We start from the raw sequence: 19552 nt of genomic DNA, 5'->3' as shown, positions 1-19552 counted from the left end.
TGTCATAACCATAACTGTTACCATCACACACACGCACACACACTGCCTCAAGCCAAAACAAGTTAGAAACGATGCTGTTGGCCTTCACAGTCCCTGAGATTTATGGGAGGGGAAGTTCTGGACAGTTAATGGAAAGGATGTTTCTCTTTGTTCTTGGTGTAGACCCTTCATCTTCAAATGATCTGCAGTCTCCAAATGACCCTCAGTTTACTTGACTTGACTGAGCCTGTGAGAAAATATTCAGACCATGCTAAGAACAACTAGGCTGCGTGACAAGCTTTCACTTTGACTGTTTGGGATGGATTGCAAGCTGATCCACCAGCCTGTTTCAATTTAAGCTGAAAATTGTGACAGGAAATATGGGATAAGAGGAAGTGGTCAGCGTATGGGAACTTGTTAATGGAACTGTTTTAGAGTGGGGTGAAGAGAGGAATGGACATATTTCCCATGGAGAGTGAATCACAATGTTTATAGTCCATAATTAATTGGTGGTCAACTGAGATCTCATTCTCAGCAAACACAGTATATGATCTTATATGTATAATAATTAGGGCTGTCGAAATTAACACGTTAACGCATGCGATTAATTTTTTTTTTTTTTTTTTTTCAGTTTAACACATTAAAAATATTTAGCGAAATTAAAGCAGCATCCGTTTTTCTGTCATAATTTAGCTAGCGTTACATTGTATGATCTTTTAAACCATTCAAGAGCCACAAGACAAACATGAACGCGCTTTCTGTGAATGTCGTTTCTGTTAGTTTACCAATTTTCCACTGGAGCTGGTGCCGGTGTGCACAGAAAAACGCGCGCCAGTAGAGTTCTTTTTCGCGCTTGAACAAACAATAACACACAGAATTATGCCAAAATGCCAGTTTTGTCGAGTATCCTCATAAGAGCAATATTAAATTAGTTAAATGACGTCTTAAATGAACTTAAAAAGTTGTGAGAAAATGGGATGCGAGTCCGATCGCGTCATGTCCGGCAGCGGCAGCTCTTAAAGTCACAGCAGCCTAATAAACCAGTTGCTGTAATGCGGACATCACTTTTGGCCACTACATTAAGCCCCCCTGAGGTTATTTTCATAATTAACAATTTTAATAGCTATAAACAGACAAAGAACATACACGTTAGTTGGTCTTTGCCGTGTGTTTAAGCACAACATTTTGGCCCAGACATGAGGCGATACAACGGTCATCCTTCATCACTGCTAGTTCTTTGATGTCGGTTTGGTGTATCTGGATCTTTAGGTAGACATAATTTGCAAGATTGCCAAGTTTTCACAACAAAACCCACTCAATTGCTACTCAAAAACTAGCCCAGAACTAGCCCAATGGCATTTCAGAGGGGTCTCCCAATAAAAATCGCGTTCCGGAGGGGGTAAAATCCGCTTTTTGGTGGGGTCCCCCCCGGTAAAATTTGAATTCAAGGGGCTAAATATCATGTTATTTGTGGGCCCCTTCAACCCGCGGACATGAAAAACAACCCGTGGTGTTAAAGAATGTGTTAAACAATGTTAAAGTAGCCCAATTCCACGTGAAAACCACAGACTTGTCAACACTAAGGGCAGACCCGATTCTTCACGACATCATTGTCAGGTGACTGTTATAATTAAGGCTGTTTGACTTGAAGCAGCGCTGCAAAGACTGATTGGCGTATGACATCAAAGTACTGCGAGAGCAATTCAAAAGCATAAGGAGTCGTATGCTCTCCAATAGCTCTCGCGGTATTTTAATGCCATACGCCGATCGGTCTGCGCAGCACCGATGCATCTTGAACTAATGATCCTAGAGCGGATGGCTTTTAAAATCGCTCTTGCGCTACTTTGACGTCATACACCGATTCTGTGCAGAGCTGCTTCAAGTCGAACAAGCCTAATATCTGACTGCTAGATCGTGATATTTACCAATCAGAATCAAGTACTATTCCCGAGAGCCGTGGTATAAAATTCTAAATCATAACCGCTCATTTGGGAAGCCAGTCTCCTACATACTTCTACTTTCATGTCTCCTGTATCACTCAGTTTCTCTCTTTTCATACATAACTGATCTTGACTGTAAAGGGTGCCTCCGAGGGCTTCAGTTCTTTTATGGTGAACGTAAAACTTTCAGTAGATTTTCAGAAGCTCGGGAGTCTCCTGTCCTGTTAAAAAGGATGAAAATGAAAACACTAGTTGGAAGAATAACAGGTAAGTGACACAAGGAGCTTAAAACCGAGAAAGATTTAGGTTAAGGTTATTACTTTTATGGTGAATAAGAATCATGATTTATGCAAAAATACATTAGAATGCATTCCAGAGACTATAGAACATCTGAGACTTTTGACTTGGGACAGTAAGCAATCATCTAGAACACCCTAGCATTGTGACTGCAAGTTTTGAATGGGCAAGCATCCCTCAAAATTTACATTTTGGTTAAATATAAATATAAAAGATATATTTAGTTGTCCAGTTATTCTGGGCTCAAATATGCAAAGCCAAATGTTCAAGTCTCTGTGTTGAAAAGGGCGGAAATAAACACGGGTTAGATTGTCAAGGGTAGGTCAGCACAACCACGGAGGGCCTGGGGTCAAAGGTCAGGACAAAGTTTCTGACAAACGGGAAATGGTGGTGGAGCTTAGCGACCCTGTTGCTTCTGAATTCCCAATGGAAAGATTTTTTTTCCTAAAACATCATCAGCTTCCCGGCTTTATCTAATGCTGCATCATGCAGCAGAGATTCAGACCACAAATGTTTGTCATTTACTGTGAGAACAGGATTAGAAGTTTAAATATAGCATCACTTGTAGACAAAAACAAAATCATGTTTTTTTGGCTTGGTCATAGTGCAAGATATGTTTGCATACTGTCAGATCCAGTAGCATCAAGCTGTCACTGATTGTGACATATAAACCTTTTACATGTTAATACTCACTGTCCCTTTGGGTGCATTGAATTGGACTGTTGTTGATGAATAGAATGATATAAACATTTGTGATGTAAGCTTTTCGTTGTTTCTCACCGTCTGGAAATTCTAACATAACATTTCCTAGGAATGGAATAGAACTTGTGCACTTAGAGTTTAAATCTCATTTGGCATGTTACAATGTGTTATGAGACATACAGGGGTTGGACAATGAAACTGAAACACCTGTGGTCTGTTTCACGAAGCCGGTTTCAGTTGTTACCCAGGTAAGTTTGAGATTAGTTTGAGAAAACTCTAGTTTTTCGGGTTCAAGAAGGTGGATTGGTTTTTAGTGGTGTTTAACGCCATGGTAACTTACGCAACATGGCTAACCTGCCCCAGAGCAGGTTTTATTCTGGGTTAGAGGTCGCAAAAAATGTGCTTTTAATTTACAATCTCTGTATTAAATGTATTTAGTTACCACTTGTAGTACACTATGGGTTCAAGTGTACTATAAGTGGTGACTAAATACATTTTTTAAATATAGAGATAGTGTACTAAAAGCACATTTTAGTTCATATTTCATGGTGTCTCAAAATAGCACAGTTGAGTACACTTAGATGTTCTTAAGATTATCTGAAGAAGTACTAAAGAAGAATGTATATTAAAGGATTAGTCCACTTTCAAATAAAAATTTCCTGATAATTTACTCACCCCCATGTCATCCAAGATGTCCATGTCCTTCTTATTTCAGTCGAAAAGAAATTAAGGTTTTTAATGAAAACATTCCAGGATTATTCTCCTTATGATCGCATCAGAAGTGCTTCCACCAGAACGCGATTCCGTATTCTTCAAAAAGCTTACGCTGAATGTCCTGCGCCTTCCTTATTCAACTTACGGAACGAACGCGGTGCCAGTTCCGTTTTTTCCGTAAGTTGAATAGGGAAGGCGTAGGACATTTAGCGTAAGCTTTTTGAAGAATACGGAATCGCGTTCTGGTGGAAGCACTTGAAATGCGATCATTTGTGTCTATAAAGCATATAAATTTAGATTTTTTTTTTTAGAAAATGACAGATCGTTTCGCTAGATAAGACCCTTAACCTTCCTCGTTTGGTATCGTTTAAAGCCCTTTGAAGCTGCACTTAAACTGTAATTTTGACCTTTAACCATTTGGAGACCATTGAAGACCCCTATAAGGAGAATAATCTTGTAATGTTTTCATTAAAAACCTTAATTTCTTTTCGACTGAAGAAAGAAGGACATGGACATCTTAGATGACATGGGGGTGAGTAAATTATCAGGAAATTTTTATTTGAAAGTGAACTATTATTTAAGTACAAAATTAGTGCTCGAAAATAGAGCACTAATCCACACTTTTTTTCACCTGGGAAACTGAGACAAACTAAATCCAGAAGATGTGGCTGTGTCTCCAAGATGCTTGAAGAAACTGACCTGACACACTACAGCAAAAGATATAAATAACTGGCTTAAAACCCTTTTTGGGGGGTGAAAATACTGACGTGCCTAAGACTTTTGCACAGTAGCCTAGTGTATTTTTTTTTTATTTTTCATTTACCATGCTATTAATGTCGTACTTAACGTATTTGATAGGAAATGAACAACGACACAATAAGAGGTTTTGAAAGTGCTGTAATTGTGTGATCTCTTTGCTTATCAAAGGTTGTGACAGACCCAAATCATCAATGCTGCATAGTTGCATTTTTCCAGTTACCAAATATGTTAATGTAGTGATTACTTCCATTTCTGGCACTATGGCATTTCTGCGCTGTGTCGAAGATAGTAGCGTGTCTGTAATAAGATCAGTCACAAACATGATCCCTGCATGATCTAATGTGTAGTGTCTTATTAATTCACTGTCATCCATTGTCTGCAACAAATTTTCTACTCCCTCTTCACGTTTCATCCATTTTCTCCACTGCTAAGGAAACTCTTAAGCCTCTTAAAAGTCCTCGTCTGTACTCCTAACAATTTTACTAATTAGGCCAAAACAATTTTTTGGCTAATGGTTAGAGAGTCGCACTTGTAACCCAAAGGTTGAGGGTTCGAGTCTCAGTATTGCAGGAAATGTAGTTGGGGGTTGTGAATGAACAGCGCTTGCTTGAGCAAGGCACCTAACCCCCAATCACTCACCGGGCGCTGCAGCAAAAATGGCTGCTCCACTGCTCCGGGTGTCTGTTCATGGTGTGTGTGTGTGTGTGTGTGCACTTGGATGGGTGAAATGCAGAGCACAAATTCCAAGTATGGAACAAGTATGATGCTGGTGGAGGAAAACGTTTTCAGACTCGCTCCTCCAAATTACCCCAAAGTGGCTCACTAATATTCAGATCTGGTGACTGTGCAGGTCATAGGATATGTTCATGTTCATCAAACCACTCTGTCAACAGTCTTGCTGTGTGTAATGGTGCATGGGTACAATGTTTGAACCATTCAGTGCACATGGTCCTCCAGAATGGTTCGGTAGTCCTTGGCCCATCAAGCACAGTAGGGAATGCTATTATATCGCAGCCCAAACCATCACTGATCCACCCCCGTTCTTCACTCTGGGAAGCAACAGTCTGGCTGGTATCAGTGACCAAAAGTTTAACTATGAATATTGACTCTGTGGAGCTCCCAACAGTTTTGATAGAAAAAAGAGAGTAAATGTGCGTATTTAATTTGGATACAAACTGGGCCAGTATAAACACATCCCTTTCAGACAGCTTCAGCTTCCTCTTGCGTCGACAGTTACTTCTGCTGGATGTGGTTCATCTTTCGTAGAGGTATGCCAGCATTACCCTGGTACCGTGGCTTTCGATACACCACAGAGAGTTGCTATGCGTCAGCGAGAAGCGCACCAAAATTTATACTTTTTTAAACTCTGATATGTCTCCCAATATGTTGTGTGGATTGCAATATTTTATGTACAGCTGTTTTATCGCTCAGCTAATTCAACCTTCACACTCTGATGGAATGTGAAATCAGTGAAGATTTGCCACCAGGCCGCGCATATATAGGCATAAACTCCAACACAGAGCTTGACATTAACGCTTGTCCGGGACAGGTGGATTTTTTGAAGGGGCAAGTGAAAGAGAATCTTTCCCGACCGGACAAGTAACCTGATTAAAACTTCAGTGACAAAAAATAACTATAGAGGCATCGAAATGCGAGAATCATTCTGATTTTATTACATTCAGTATAAACATTGATTGATATAATGGACAGTGTATTTCTGGTAACAAGGTCGTGCTGTTGAGGCTTGTGCTGCCTGTTTGTTTGTGAGAGATTTTCGTGGAGAAATCAAAACAAATGAGCGTAACAGCACACAAAGAAACACAATTCAAAAATTCAAAATGTTTTTTTTTTATTTATAACATATGATATACACTTTATTGCCAAAAGTTTTGGGACGCCTGCCTTTACGTGCTCATGAACTTCAATGACATCCCATTCTTAATCCGTAGGGTTTAATATGGAGTTGGTCCACCCTTTGCAGCTATAACAGCTTCAACTCTTCTGGGAAGGCTTTCCACAAGGTTTAGGAGTGTGTTTATGGGAATTTTTGACTATTCTTCTAGAAACGTATTTGTGAGGTCAGGCAGTGATGTTGATGAGAAGGTCCTCCACACCAAACTCACTCATCCATGTCTTGGATGGACTTGCATGTCTTGGATTTAGTTTTGAATAAATCGGTTGAATGAATGATTCAATGACTCTCTCATTAAGTGACTTGCCGCCACCTACTGCCGGTTTTAGTTTAAAAGTATCATTGCATTTTTTCCAACATTTCTTTATAATTTGTATATTTATTTAAAACATAACATTATTTATTGCATTTGTAATTTTGCAGTGTAAATTATTTAATTTGATCGGTAACAGCCCTATAGTGTCCTATTATTATAACTGAATTTATTGATCAAATGTAAGAATTTGACATGAAAGATAGCGCATACATTTAATAAGGTTAAAAAAATGGGCCTTTATAATGGAAATTTAAGCATGTAAAAGCTGATAGAACACTGATGAAAATATTACTTCATAATAAATTATGTTTACACCACCAAAAATCCTTTTTTTTCTCCCCAATGCAGGGCAAGTAACTTTTTTACTCGGACAAGTGAATGACCGATTACTTGTCTGAAAGAATGCCGAACGCTGCAACACTATATTGGCCAGTGTTTCAGTTTTATTGTCTAACCCTGAGTATGAACTGATGCCTTCATTGACGTCAAACATGAACATTTAAAAACTATGGAGGAAGGGGAAATGATGACAGTTCATGATCACTGTATGCCTTTGTTGTATTTTCTCCTTTTGTGTTCCACAGTACAAAGAAAGTCATACAGGCTTGGAACGACATGATAATCAATAAATGAATTAAACTAAATTAAACTAATCTTCAATGAAAGAATGTATTTCATAGAAATGTAAAGACCAAGCATTAACTGGTAAATGATACCAGTTTACTGATTCCTTATTATCTTTTTGTGGTGGTGCTGTTATTTGGGAGGTCCAAACCAGTGAAATCTCCCACCATGGACTGAGACGGCCCACTCAGGCTGAGGGGTTTCTTCAGCAGTCCAGCCTTCACTCATTTACACAAATACAGTGCATCTTTCTGTATGCTAAAATTTCAGTGAGCTGAGGAAGTTTTAAACAGAAGGGGAGGACAGAAGAGGCACACTGACAAAGACACATTGTTGGGACAATGCAACCAGCAGGTAAACATGTATCTAATACACTTTAAAAAAGATGATTAAACTCATTTTTATGCACGTGTGTTGCATAAAATAATTATAAGCTGCACCTAAAAATTTATTAATGTCATTGCATTAGAAACAAGATACTGCACTAACTAGCATTTATTTTTAAAGAAGAATATCACAAGCATAATCATAAGCAAGATATTTCACAACAACTTTGTTAGGTTTAAAACTACTAAACAAAAGATTTGCTGTTGAAAACTAAGAGAAAAGGTACTTGGACACTTGTCAAACTTGACAAACTGGTTAATGTGATGAACCTGTGGATACTCTGAGGAACTTGAGGGTAACTGGCTTCATTGACTAAAAATTTCTGCATTTCTGCATTTCTGGCTACTGTGTGTATTTTGTTTCCAACTCGCCTAACTCTAAAGTAGGAGGTTACCATCAGTGGCCGGTTTCATAAGCTGCTTAGACTAGTCTTAAAAGTTACTCATTCATTTTTTTTTTCTTCAAGACTGGTCCTAACTTTTTAAAGTCAGTTACATAATATATATATATATAACTATTTATATCGGTCTAATGTGAACTGGAAAAGTAAGACTGATTACCTCTTCTCTAACTGCTAGTTGGTCAAACTAGTTCTTAAGACACAGTCTTAACATAGTGGCTAAGTTTATGCAACTGGCCCCATGCAGGTATACTTCAACTAGGCAGCATTTCACTTTGCTTCATATTTTGTTATCTAGTGCAATGACATGCTACAACAGAGGCCCCAAAAAGTCACACATGAATCTATGAATGAGAGACAGAAAGAAAGAGAGTGTGTATAATAGAGATAAGAGAGGTGGAGGAGACTTGTCCCAGTTTTTTTTTAGAGGTTACTCATCAGTGAAAACCGATGTGTTAAAACCATCTCCTTAGTAGTTAAAGCTGTGAATCGCATTATGTTATGTCAAACTAACTATTGTTTATAGTCAGCTTCACACTGAGGGCAACCATTAGCATTGTCGTCCATAAAATCTTGTAACAAAAGAGGAAGCTAATTTTTTCCCACACTGTCTGAAGTCATCTGAAACCAAGCCCCAACATAATAGAGAGAATAATGGCTAGCAAAGACCAGGCACATTAGAGTAATGTACACACTAAACCCCTTTGCAGCAGGCAGGTTAGGTCTATTGAATGACTCTTGAAGGTTAGGTTAGGTCTATTGAAAAAAAAAGGAAAAAAAAGTCACATATCATTAAAGGTCTCTGGCTTATCTGTTAGTAGCCTCATCAGAATGCCAACAGCATCCACAGGAAAGCATTATCTGTTAATGGAGTGTGCAGTGCTCCACTGTGCAGCGTTGCATGATGATAATGGAAGAGTAAACGGAGGGAAACCCTACCTCTTCCCTCATCAATGTCAGGCGACACAGCCCTAAGAAAAGCCTGAGGTGTTTTGGAACCAACTGCTGTGGTTTGATTGCAATTAAAGATGAACACCTTGCCAACTGTTAGACAATGGGGTGGATCAGCTATGCTATGTGAACCAGAACATAGTGTACCAATGAATGGAATAGATAGATAGATAGATATTTACTGTACAAAGGTTATATATAATTTCTTGTTGGCAAAACACAAACAACATGCATAGCTGCAGGGTATCCCACAAACCTCTCTGTTTTTTTTATTTTCATTTTGATTTGTAATTAATAGATATAATAGATAATAGAGATTTTTTATACACTCACTAAGAGCAATTGGTAACACAAGATTTCATATGTTAACATTATTATCAAACTAGCAATGAAAAATACTTCTAAAGCATATAGCCTATTAGACTTAATGTTAATTTCAACATTTACTACATTATTAAAATCAAAGAGTGTATCTGTTAATAATATTTAATGGAAGTGGGCTAATGTGAACTATCAATGAACGGTTGAATGATAATGTTAACAAAGGTTAAGAAAAACTAACAGATGCTTTGCTCGTTGTTAGTTTACTTTAATTACTGAACTAACTAACGTTAACTAATTGGACCTTATTGCTAAGTGTTACCGAGCCATTTCTAAATGTAGTTACTATGATGAAACTCACGTGCATAACTTCGTAACACTTAAAAACATAAAATTTGGCCATGAGATGTTCAAACTTGTCCGTGCATGTTCGGTGTGTGTTTAAGATTTCACTGTGTGTGTAAACTGCAGAGAAAACATTTACCCAGTAATTTAGACTGCAAATACAATTTTTAGTCAGTCCCCTGCCAGCCCACATTCCTGATCTGGTTTGATAGTGAGGGGAACACCTATGAATACGTCATAGCAGTGCTGTGCACGCGCTGTCCAAACATCGCGCAAATACGTTGCGTTACGTCGATTTTGTACAAAAAGTCTTAAGACTTCGCTTTTCGTAAGGTGCGAGGCGGAAAGGTATTTACATGTTCTTGGGTGGTTGAAAGATAAACAAAGTGCTTGAGCAGGTGAGCAGGAGTCAAGAGCTGAAGCGCTGGAGTGATTTCCTCTCTGAGCACAAGTAAGATTTGACATTTTCATTCTTCTTCTCAAGTTCTGAAGTGACTGGTTCCAGAGTTTAAGCAAAGGTGACTTGAAAACGTTAAGACATTAGCTTACTCTCTTTCGGAATGTATTGACTAGCTTTCTTATGTTTCGACTGCCAATTCAGTGTTGCCGGTGTAAGCCTGTAAGGTGTGTGTGTGTGTGTGCCCTCAGCTGATCTTTGTAAAGTTTAATCAGGCACCCGTAGGTCAGTTTACATACTGATGGTAATTGTCTAGAAATAATCACAAAAGGTTACCACACATGGTGGTTATGTAGCCTAGCTAAGACACTTTTAAGAATTGAAACGGAGCAATCCTTGCAAAAAAAAAAAAAAAGAAGACGACCATGGCAGCCTAGGCTTCTAAAAAAATTGTCTACCACTAGTTCCTACTTAAGTCATAATAGATTTTGATTAAGTTAACAAATTGGATTACTTATATAATTAATTGTTAAATCGCAAATGTGACCCTGGACCACAAAACCAGTCATAAGGGTAATTTTTTTTTGAAACTGAAGTTTATGCATCATCTAAAAGCTGAATAAATAATCTTTCCCTTGATGAATGGTTTGTTAGGATAGGACAATATTTGGCTGAGATAAAACTATTTGAAAATCTGGAATCTGAGGGTGCAAAAAAATCTAAATATTGAGAAAATCGCCTTTGAAGTTGTCCAAATGAATTCCTTAGCAATGCATATCCACTCATAAAAATATATTTTTGATATACTTACGGTAGGAAATTTACAAAATATCTTCATGGAACCTGATCTTTACTTAATATCCTAATGAATTTTGGCATAAAAGAAAAATCGATAATTTTAACCCATACAATGTATTGTTGACTATTGCTACAAATATACCCCTGCTACTTATGACTGGTTTTGTGGTCCAGGGTCACAAATAACAAAAATATTATTTTGCTCAAAACAAGAATATATCCCAAACAGCACACATACGTCTGCAAGCTGTCTGTTAAAGATCACTTCATCTGGAAAGCATCTGCTGTTTACAAACATCTGATAGACATCTTTAGGATGTCAGTTTTACATATACATTCTAAGTCATAAACATCTTAAAGACATTTGATGAACAAACACTCTAAAAAAATACGTCTTCCAGATGTAAACATGCACATCAAATAGACATCTCTGAGATGTACGCGTGCTATCAGGGAATCATTTTTGTATGCAGTTTGAGTGGGTATCGGCTAGATGAGCAATATCACACTCGCAATTAGAGAGTCAATAAAAGAGATTACCTGCATCCTTTAAAGCTTTTGTTCTTCTGGTCAAATGATATGCCTATATTTATAGAAAAATCCGCTTGCTGTGTCCCTGAGGAAATCAATAACTATGTCACAGTATCCTTAGTCAAGAAGCTTTCATGTAACTCGCGTTAGCACTGGAACGCATTCCAGATAGCACATGTAGTATGTCTGCAAGATGTCTATTAAAGATCACTTTATCTGGAAAGCATCTACTGTTTACAGATATCTGATAGACATCCTTAAGATGTCAGTTTTACATACATTCTAATTCATAAACATGTTGAAGACATCTTCTAAACGCTATTTGACATCTGAGAGGAAACGTCCTATAGACAAAGAGTTTTGGACAAATCAGTTCAATGAATGATTCAATGACTCACTTTTGATGAATCAGTATTGGTTCAATGTATGGATCAATGGCTGTGTCCCAATTCAGAGGCTGCATCCTTTGAAGGACTCGAACTTCAAAGTCCATGGCTTTGAAGGTCGGAAGGTCGGGGCGTTGTTAAATGGGACGGTCTAGACTATGGAGGACCGTTCTTGTCACCAAGCAGCTGTTACAGCTGCCGTTGATGAGTGGCAGTAATGTTTGTACTGGACTTTCTTTAAAAGGTATATTAAACTGTCTAAATATGTTCACCATGGTCCATTTCTGCATATAATAAAGAGTATAAACTATATATAATCGCATCTTAGTAAGATATAAGTCAACATTTGAACCGATTTAAAGTTTTTATTTATTTATTTATTTATTTTTTACATTTGTATCATTAGATATGAGTAAGTTGAAACCCGATATTTACATTTAAAAGTGTAATTCGGCAATTTATCTAAAAAAAAAATTCTGTCGTCACCAGTGCGCAATGAATTCTGGGGTAGGCAAGGCCGCAAAGGACCCATCTGTTGTATCCTTCATTTCACGGGAAACGGAGGATGCATTTGGAGGCCGCATTTGAAAGAGGCTTTGAATTGAGACAGCCTTCATCACGCAATAGGCCTTTGAAGGATGCGGCCTCTGAATTGGGCTCACTCATAAAGATAGTCACTTGTCGCCACCTACTGGCGTGACGATGTAACAACGGCGTTGTACAAACGGTAGGCTGGTAGCTGGTCCAATCAGAGCTCCTGAAACGCCTCTGTTCAATCAGATTTGAGACCTGGAATATTCCAGATTTCCTCAGCGACAGCCATTTTGAAGCTGTGTTCTTATAAAAAACGGGAGGTAATCAACAATAATGGTTTGTATTTTGTAAAATTAGACCCTGAATGGTGGCTAATACAAGGTAGCGAATGGTGCCATTTATATAACCCAGGTTTTCCCTTATAAACATTCTAGACAGACTGCTAATTTTGTCTCATGTTTGTTGGTCAAAACAATGTTATTTTCGTAATTTTACATTTTAGCAATTTCATACATTTTTCTGTTTCAAAAAAATAGTCAAACCTACACTGTGAAAAGTCATCAACTGGAGTAAAAGGTGTGACAACTAGCCCCCTTTAGTAGGCTATATAGACAATATGCATGCTTCCCTGTATATCACAAACAAGCTGTATGTGTCCTGTGAGTTTAACACATAATTTACCACAGCAAAATGAGATAAGCCCACATTCAACTGGTGTCGCTTCAGGAACTGCCCAAAAGCGCATCTGATAAGAGGAAGAGCTCGTGTGTCTGGTAGTGATGTAGATGTGTGTGGTTGGTGCGTGAGATAAAAACGCATTCGCACGGATCCAGTCCTCTGTTTGAGACTTCATGTAAATACTCTACAAACGATCGCGGAGGGACCTCTCTCTCACACACACACACCGCGTACACGACACACAACTTCCACTACATCCACCTGGAAACTAGATAACAACGCACATTTGAGCCAATGAAGGGTGACGATGATGTAAATACTGCGATGAAAGATGAGGAGGCTGATGGCTCGGGTGAGTTTCTCATGTTTTGTATTCAGATTCCTGATTCATGCGCGTTTATTATTAGTTTAACAATGAATATTAATGATCGGCAGGTATCGAACCGCTCTGTAGCAAAACAGAAATATATTTATTTCTAACGCATGTTTATAATGCCCAGATTGCTTTGCAAGACAGTTTATAACATCCAGGTATGTTATAAATTATTCATTTGAGCAATAACCTGTTGACTGATGTTATTAATAATAAAAGAATACTAATATTAAAGTCAGTTTAGCTGTAATGGACATTAAGGCTTGTGTTATTAAGTGAGCAGCAGTGTTTCTGTGGGTTTAGAGCAGTCACGCATTGCCTGCAGGCAGTGCGCGCGCGCGCACACATGAGGAAAATCCATCACATCATCATCTTCACCTGAGGAGAGAGATGCTGTTCTGAGGGGGCGGTGCATGTCAACCTGAGCTGGCAGAGGGGATTTTCCCATCTGGGGGAAATGGAGGCATGCATGTTAGTAGTATATTTTTGTAGAATGTTGGCATGCTAGATAAAACCCGTAATATTTCTCCGAAAATTATTCTTGAGGATGAGTTCAGCAACAGTGTGACAAGATTCATGGTGTAACACTAGTTTAATGATTACCACAAGAGTGTCATTCTGAAAAATGTTTTCATTTGTCTGACATCATTAACGTGGATGTAATCAAGCTTTAATCATTATCTATACAATATTGCAAATGAGTATGGTCCTCTTAAACATAAAGAATATAAAATGTGATTATGGATTGGGGTTTTTAGTTTTCAATATAGGATGACTTTTAAAGAAGGTCTGATTATTAATAAGCGTGTTATTATGAGAAAGCGCAAAGCATATACATCAGTTAGTCGTTTTTGCAGAATAAAACTGGCAGCTATATGGTTGCCAAAATAATTGTGTGAAAAATAATTTCTGCTGAATCACCGAGGCCACATTGCTACTAAATCGCTTTTGTACTTTTAACATACTGACATCCACCATAAAAACACCGATGACAAAGAGAAAACCACACGATGAATCAAAGTTCACCACAAGAAGCTTTTCCACAAGCTGAGGTTACGAAGGTGCAGACAGTGTCATGCACCGATGTACACAAACACCATCATGGTAACTCTAAAATCATGCAATAATCCTTAATTTAACAACATAAGATGTAACATAAAACCCTAATGTACATAACGGATAACAAAAAACTAAGAAGAAACATAATTAAAATTAAAAACCATCAAATGTGAAGTGCAACACGGGGAATTCTGGGCATGTCGGTTTACGGCTTTTCACTCTAAATTAGAAGATTATTTATTATTTTACTTCGAAAATTGGTGCATTTAACAGTATTTTACTGTAAAATTACATGAAGTAGACCCCCCCCATATATAGACCTTATGTATGGAAGCTTGTTTCCGTAATTGCGACTTTTTATCTCACAATTCTGACTTTTTTTCTCTGAGTTGCGAGATTTAAAGTCAGAATTGCGTGTTATGAAGTCAGAATTGTGAGATATACAGTCGCAATTCGGACTTTCTTTAGCAATTGCGAATCACCATCACGCAATTCTGACTTTTTTCTCAAAAATTGAAAAAAACTAACTAGAGCTGCTAAACCACCTTGGACCAATAACAAACTAGCTATCGTGTTCAACTTGACCAACATGAATATGTCCGTGATCACGTGAACTAATTATTTTCACATTTAATATGCTAATTTATTATTAAGATGATTTGTATTAAAACTCCTAGTTTCCATATGTCTATCTTGTGTTATTTATTGTGATATCATACAAATTTAAGTTGAGTACAAGAAAAAAAACAGCAAGCTGACATTATTGCAGTGACAATCCCCTTGGAGCTATCTGAGGTTAAGTGCGCACACACACACACACACACACACACACACACACACACACACACACACACATACACATGTATCCCACAATGACCTACATATGCATTCTAGGGTGGAACATTTAGCCATGTTTTCTATTTGACGTTGCTTTTAGAGATTTTATGTTTCACTATAGAATACACTCCATTTTTAAGAACATGACATTATCTATTAGGTTTTAGTCAAAGTCTTAAGATGGAATATTTGATGTGAACAGTCTCTTAAATTAAATATATTTGTTTTCAGCTGCTCTGTAATTGGGTTGGGACAAGGCTTTATTGTGATTATTGTGAAACATGTTAGCTGCCCTCTCTGTTTTTCCTCCTGAGTTGTGCTCTATAAACAGCAACAAAAGTCATGATGGTAATAATTATAGTATTTTCCAAAATGCAAAGACTTTATTGAAAATCAAATGTAAACAATTTTGAAAATTCTAGAACAATGAACATTGAAAAAGATAAAAAAAAAAAGTAAGATTCTGCGCAATTTCTTGAGGTGTATCTCAATTTGTGTACTTGTGCACTATTCTATGATGTTTTTAAGTGTAAATAATGCAAGTAGTGTGTTCACACTGAAAATTCCAAAAAGAAAAAGTGCACTTTAAATACACTAAATTGATGCACTAAATTAATGGAAAAAGGAAGTGTGTGGAATGTTGGACACTTCATGCACTCAACTATCACAACTTTAATTACGTAGTGGAGGGGGAGAAATTCTGTCATTACTCACCCTCATGTCGTTCCACACCCGTAAGACCTTCGTCAATCTTCTGAACACAAATTATATATTTGTGATATTTTTGATAAAATCCGATGGCTCAGTGAGGCCTCCATTGACAGCAAGATAATTAACACTTTCAGATGCCCAGAAAAACAAGAATACTTTTTGTGTAGTAAAAAAAAAAGAAAATAACAACTTTATTCAACAATATCTAGTGATGGGCAGTTTCAAAACACTGCTTCATGAAACTTCAAAGCTTTATGAATCTTTTGTTTCGAATCAGTGGTTCGGAGCGTGTATCAAACTGCCAAAGTCATGTGATTTCAGTAAACAAGGCTTCGTTACGTCAAAAGTGTTTCGAAAAGTTTCGAAATTTCAGTGGTTCACCACTGGAGGGCGTGACTTTGGCAGTTTGATGCGCGTTCTGAACCACTGATTCGAAACAAAAGATTCGTAAAACTAGATAGTGCTGAATAAAGTCGTTATTTTTTTTTTTTTTTTTGGCGCACAAAAAGTATTCTCGTCGCTTCATAATATTAAGGTTGAACCACTGTAGTCACATGAACTGTTTTAAATACGTCTTTAGTAGCTTTCTGGGCATTAGAAAGTGTTAATTGTCTTGCTGTCAATGCAGGCCTCACTGAGCCATCGGATTTTATCAAAAATATCTTAATTTGTGTTCTGAAGATGAACGAAGGTCTTACGGGTGTGGAACGACATGAGGGTGAGTAATTAATGACAGAATTTTCATTTTTGGGTGAACTAACCCTTTAAATGACAAAATAACCTTATAAAATTCACACACTACACGGATGAGTACATAGTGCATTTTAGACAGGACCATTTTGGCAAGTTACTTTGAGTTTATTGAAACAAGTTATCTTTGGTGGAATGGTTCTTGCTCCATAATTAATTGAACATACTAGAGCTTTAGCATTAACCCCCATGGAACCATCAGCTTGAGTGATATATAGATGACTAAGACACATTAGTAATGTCTTTAAAAGCGAAACAGTGGCAACATGTAGACGTGGCAGTGAATCCTGGGACGTCTATACTGTAGCTTGGCTATGAGGATGAGTGTCTCTCAGCAATGACAGCTAGGATTTGAAAGCCTTGGTAATCTGAAACAAAAAGAAGATGACAGCCAGAAGGTGCACAGTAATATGCTGATACTTATAGTGGGGAGGGAGGAAGGGTAGCGAGCAGTTTGAGCATACTTCCTGATCAGTAATGCCACGTATATATGTGCCTGGTCGAATAGGAGAATTGTAGTGATTGGAGCAATTTGACAGCTGACCGCATCATCTGACCGCAGCACTATGCCTACATGGCCTGACTGAACTAATACTGTGCTTGATAAGTACATAGTGCATAAGTACATAGTGTATAAGTGCATATAGTGTATAAATGCATAGTGTATAGTGTGTCATTTGGGACACAACTTTGGTCACTAATCAAATTTAGAATACTGACTATGTGACAATTTTTTATTTAATATTTATATTTTAATTACACTATTATTTATTGGATCAAACTTAAACTCATGGGAACTTGCCTTCTTTTTGCATTTCCTGAGATTTATTTATTTTGCATTATTGACTTGTTTTGCATTCAAACTTTTTTTTAGTCAAACTAAATTTTATGCACCAGATGGTTATTTGCAATCCTGTGTGAGACAAATAGTAGTTGAGATTAATGTAGCATTGCCTTTTTTTGTGTTCCTATCACAAAGCAATAATGTTTGCATTGATGAATTTATGTTTTCTCTTCAACAGGTGAGAAACTCTTGGGTTTCAACAGCACAGAGGAGCAGCTTTCAGGGCCGGGAGGACAGGACAGCATGTGGCGAAATGAGAAGTATGAGTCTGTTCCGTTGGATGTGAAGGGGATTGATGAAGACGATTCTAAAGGCACCAGGGACTCTCTTTACCCTGGCTCTGCTGTAAGTCACAACAACAGAGAAAAAAAAAACCTCTGCACACATTTCATTTCAAGGATAAAGACATATTACCTGTTCTACTTATGTTTTCCTGTCTTTCTAGTACAGCATAATTTGCAAGTCAAACTTTGGGCAAATATATGGACATTTGAATGCTTCAGTTTACACTTTTGCAGTGATGTCTCTGGGAACAGGTGAAAGCAAGGGAGGTTAAATTACATAAATAGTCATATTTGCATTGTAATACTTGTGTTTATGCAAGGCAAATACTCTTGTCATATCATAGCTGATAATTTATAAAACAACCAAATATATATTTTCACAAAAACCTAAAGCCTGCCAAACACATCTTCGTGCTCCAGATGGTGAAATATACTTTAAGCGCTGCAGATTTTGAGTTCCCTGCGGGTGTGCAAAACTATTTTGCATGCTGAGGGCGTATTTGATCATCTGTGCAAATTTACAGGACAGACTGGTCACTTTAAAATACCCTCTGCTAATCCTCAATGACTTTATACAAATTTATTCAACTATGTGTTTGGTGCTTGTTTATAGATTTGGTACTATTTGAGTGTGGTGTGTTGCACGTCCTTATAAGGATGTAAACACATATTCAAGATTGCGATGACAAATAACTTAAAGGTATGCTATGTTTTGTTTTTTTTTGTAAAAAAACAAAACTGCAAGCGTATTTGTGGGAAGAACATTGTTTTGGTTGTGCTTTGGCTCTGTGTGACTGTGCAGATGAATATAGTTACCCTACTGATCATAAAACATTCACTACTAGACTAGAGCGATATAACCAGTTTAGAAGGAAAGAATCTCAAGCGGTACTTCCTTGAAAATAAATTCCTGTTATACTCAAGTTCAGAATACTCAAAACATTTGAGGAAACATATTATCTCAAAACATTTAAGTAAACTAACTAATTTTTTTAAGTTAGTAAAACTTAAAATTTGCGTGACAAGTGGGATGGGGCCGAGAGCCGTGGGAGTGGAGCAAGGCCAGTGTGGTGCACAGGTGTCTCTCAGTAACAATCACGTCACCGGCATCCCTTCAGATCTTGGTTAAATGTTAGATAGCAAATAACACATGCTATTATAACTGTCAAAGAGACTGTCATTATTTACTTGCATGTATATAATCAAACAACATACACTATATGTGGTTTAAAATGTTTGGCAGCCCATCCTCAACCTAACCACAGGCTCTACTCTTCACCACAATGGTAACCCTACAAACTAACATAACATGTAACACAACATTAAAAGATTAGTTCACTTCAGGATTAAAATTTCTGGATAATTTACTCACCCCCATGTCATCCAAGATGTTCATGTCTTTCTTTCTTCAGTCGAAAATAAATTATGTTTTTTGAGGAAAACATTCCAGGTTTTTTCTCCATATAGTGAACTATAACGGGTTGAAGGTCCAAATTGCAGTTTCAATGCAGCTTCAAAGGGCTCTACACGATCCTAGACGAGGAATAAGGGTCTTATCTAGTGAAACGATCTGTCATTTTCCAAAAAAAAAAAAAAAGTATATATATTTTTTTAAACACAAATGCTCTTCTTGCACTGCTCTGCGATGCTCCACGCATTACATTGAAAGGACGTGCATGACGTAGGCGGAAATACCGTGGTAGGACGAAAATCTAATTTTCTC

General features: G+C 37.5%; 1 protein-coding gene across 4 annotated transcripts in view; it reads left to right on the top strand.

The window, feature by feature from the left end:
* The first annotated feature begins 7449 nt into the window (after positions 1-7449).
* ano1a (anoctamin 1, calcium activated chloride channel a) overlaps positions 7450-19552 on the top strand; it is a 56734-nt gene continuing 44631 nt past the window's right edge. For 2 of the 4 annotated variants that reach the window (XM_051901687.1, XM_051901686.1), the window contains exons 1-2: positions 13052-13323; positions 17724-17890. In XM_051901687.1, the coding sequence (XP_051757647.1) occupies positions 13266-13323; positions 17724-17890 (225 nt within the window). In that variant the 5' untranslated portion in view covers positions 13052-13265. Of the gene's footprint in view, positions 7598-9725; positions 10099-13051; positions 13324-17723; positions 17891-19552 lie in introns of those variants that run through there. The other 2 variants (XM_051901688.1, XM_051901689.1) reach the window with 2 other exon arrangements.

This window comes from Ctenopharyngodon idella, chromosome 7 (assembly GCF_019924925.1).
Source record: "Ctenopharyngodon idella isolate HZGC_01 chromosome 7, HZGC01, whole genome shotgun sequence".
Classification (NCBI taxonomy): Eukaryota; Metazoa; Chordata; class Actinopteri; order Cypriniformes; family Xenocyprididae; genus Ctenopharyngodon; species Ctenopharyngodon idella.
This window is presented reverse-complemented; position numbering and strand designations above follow the sequence as displayed.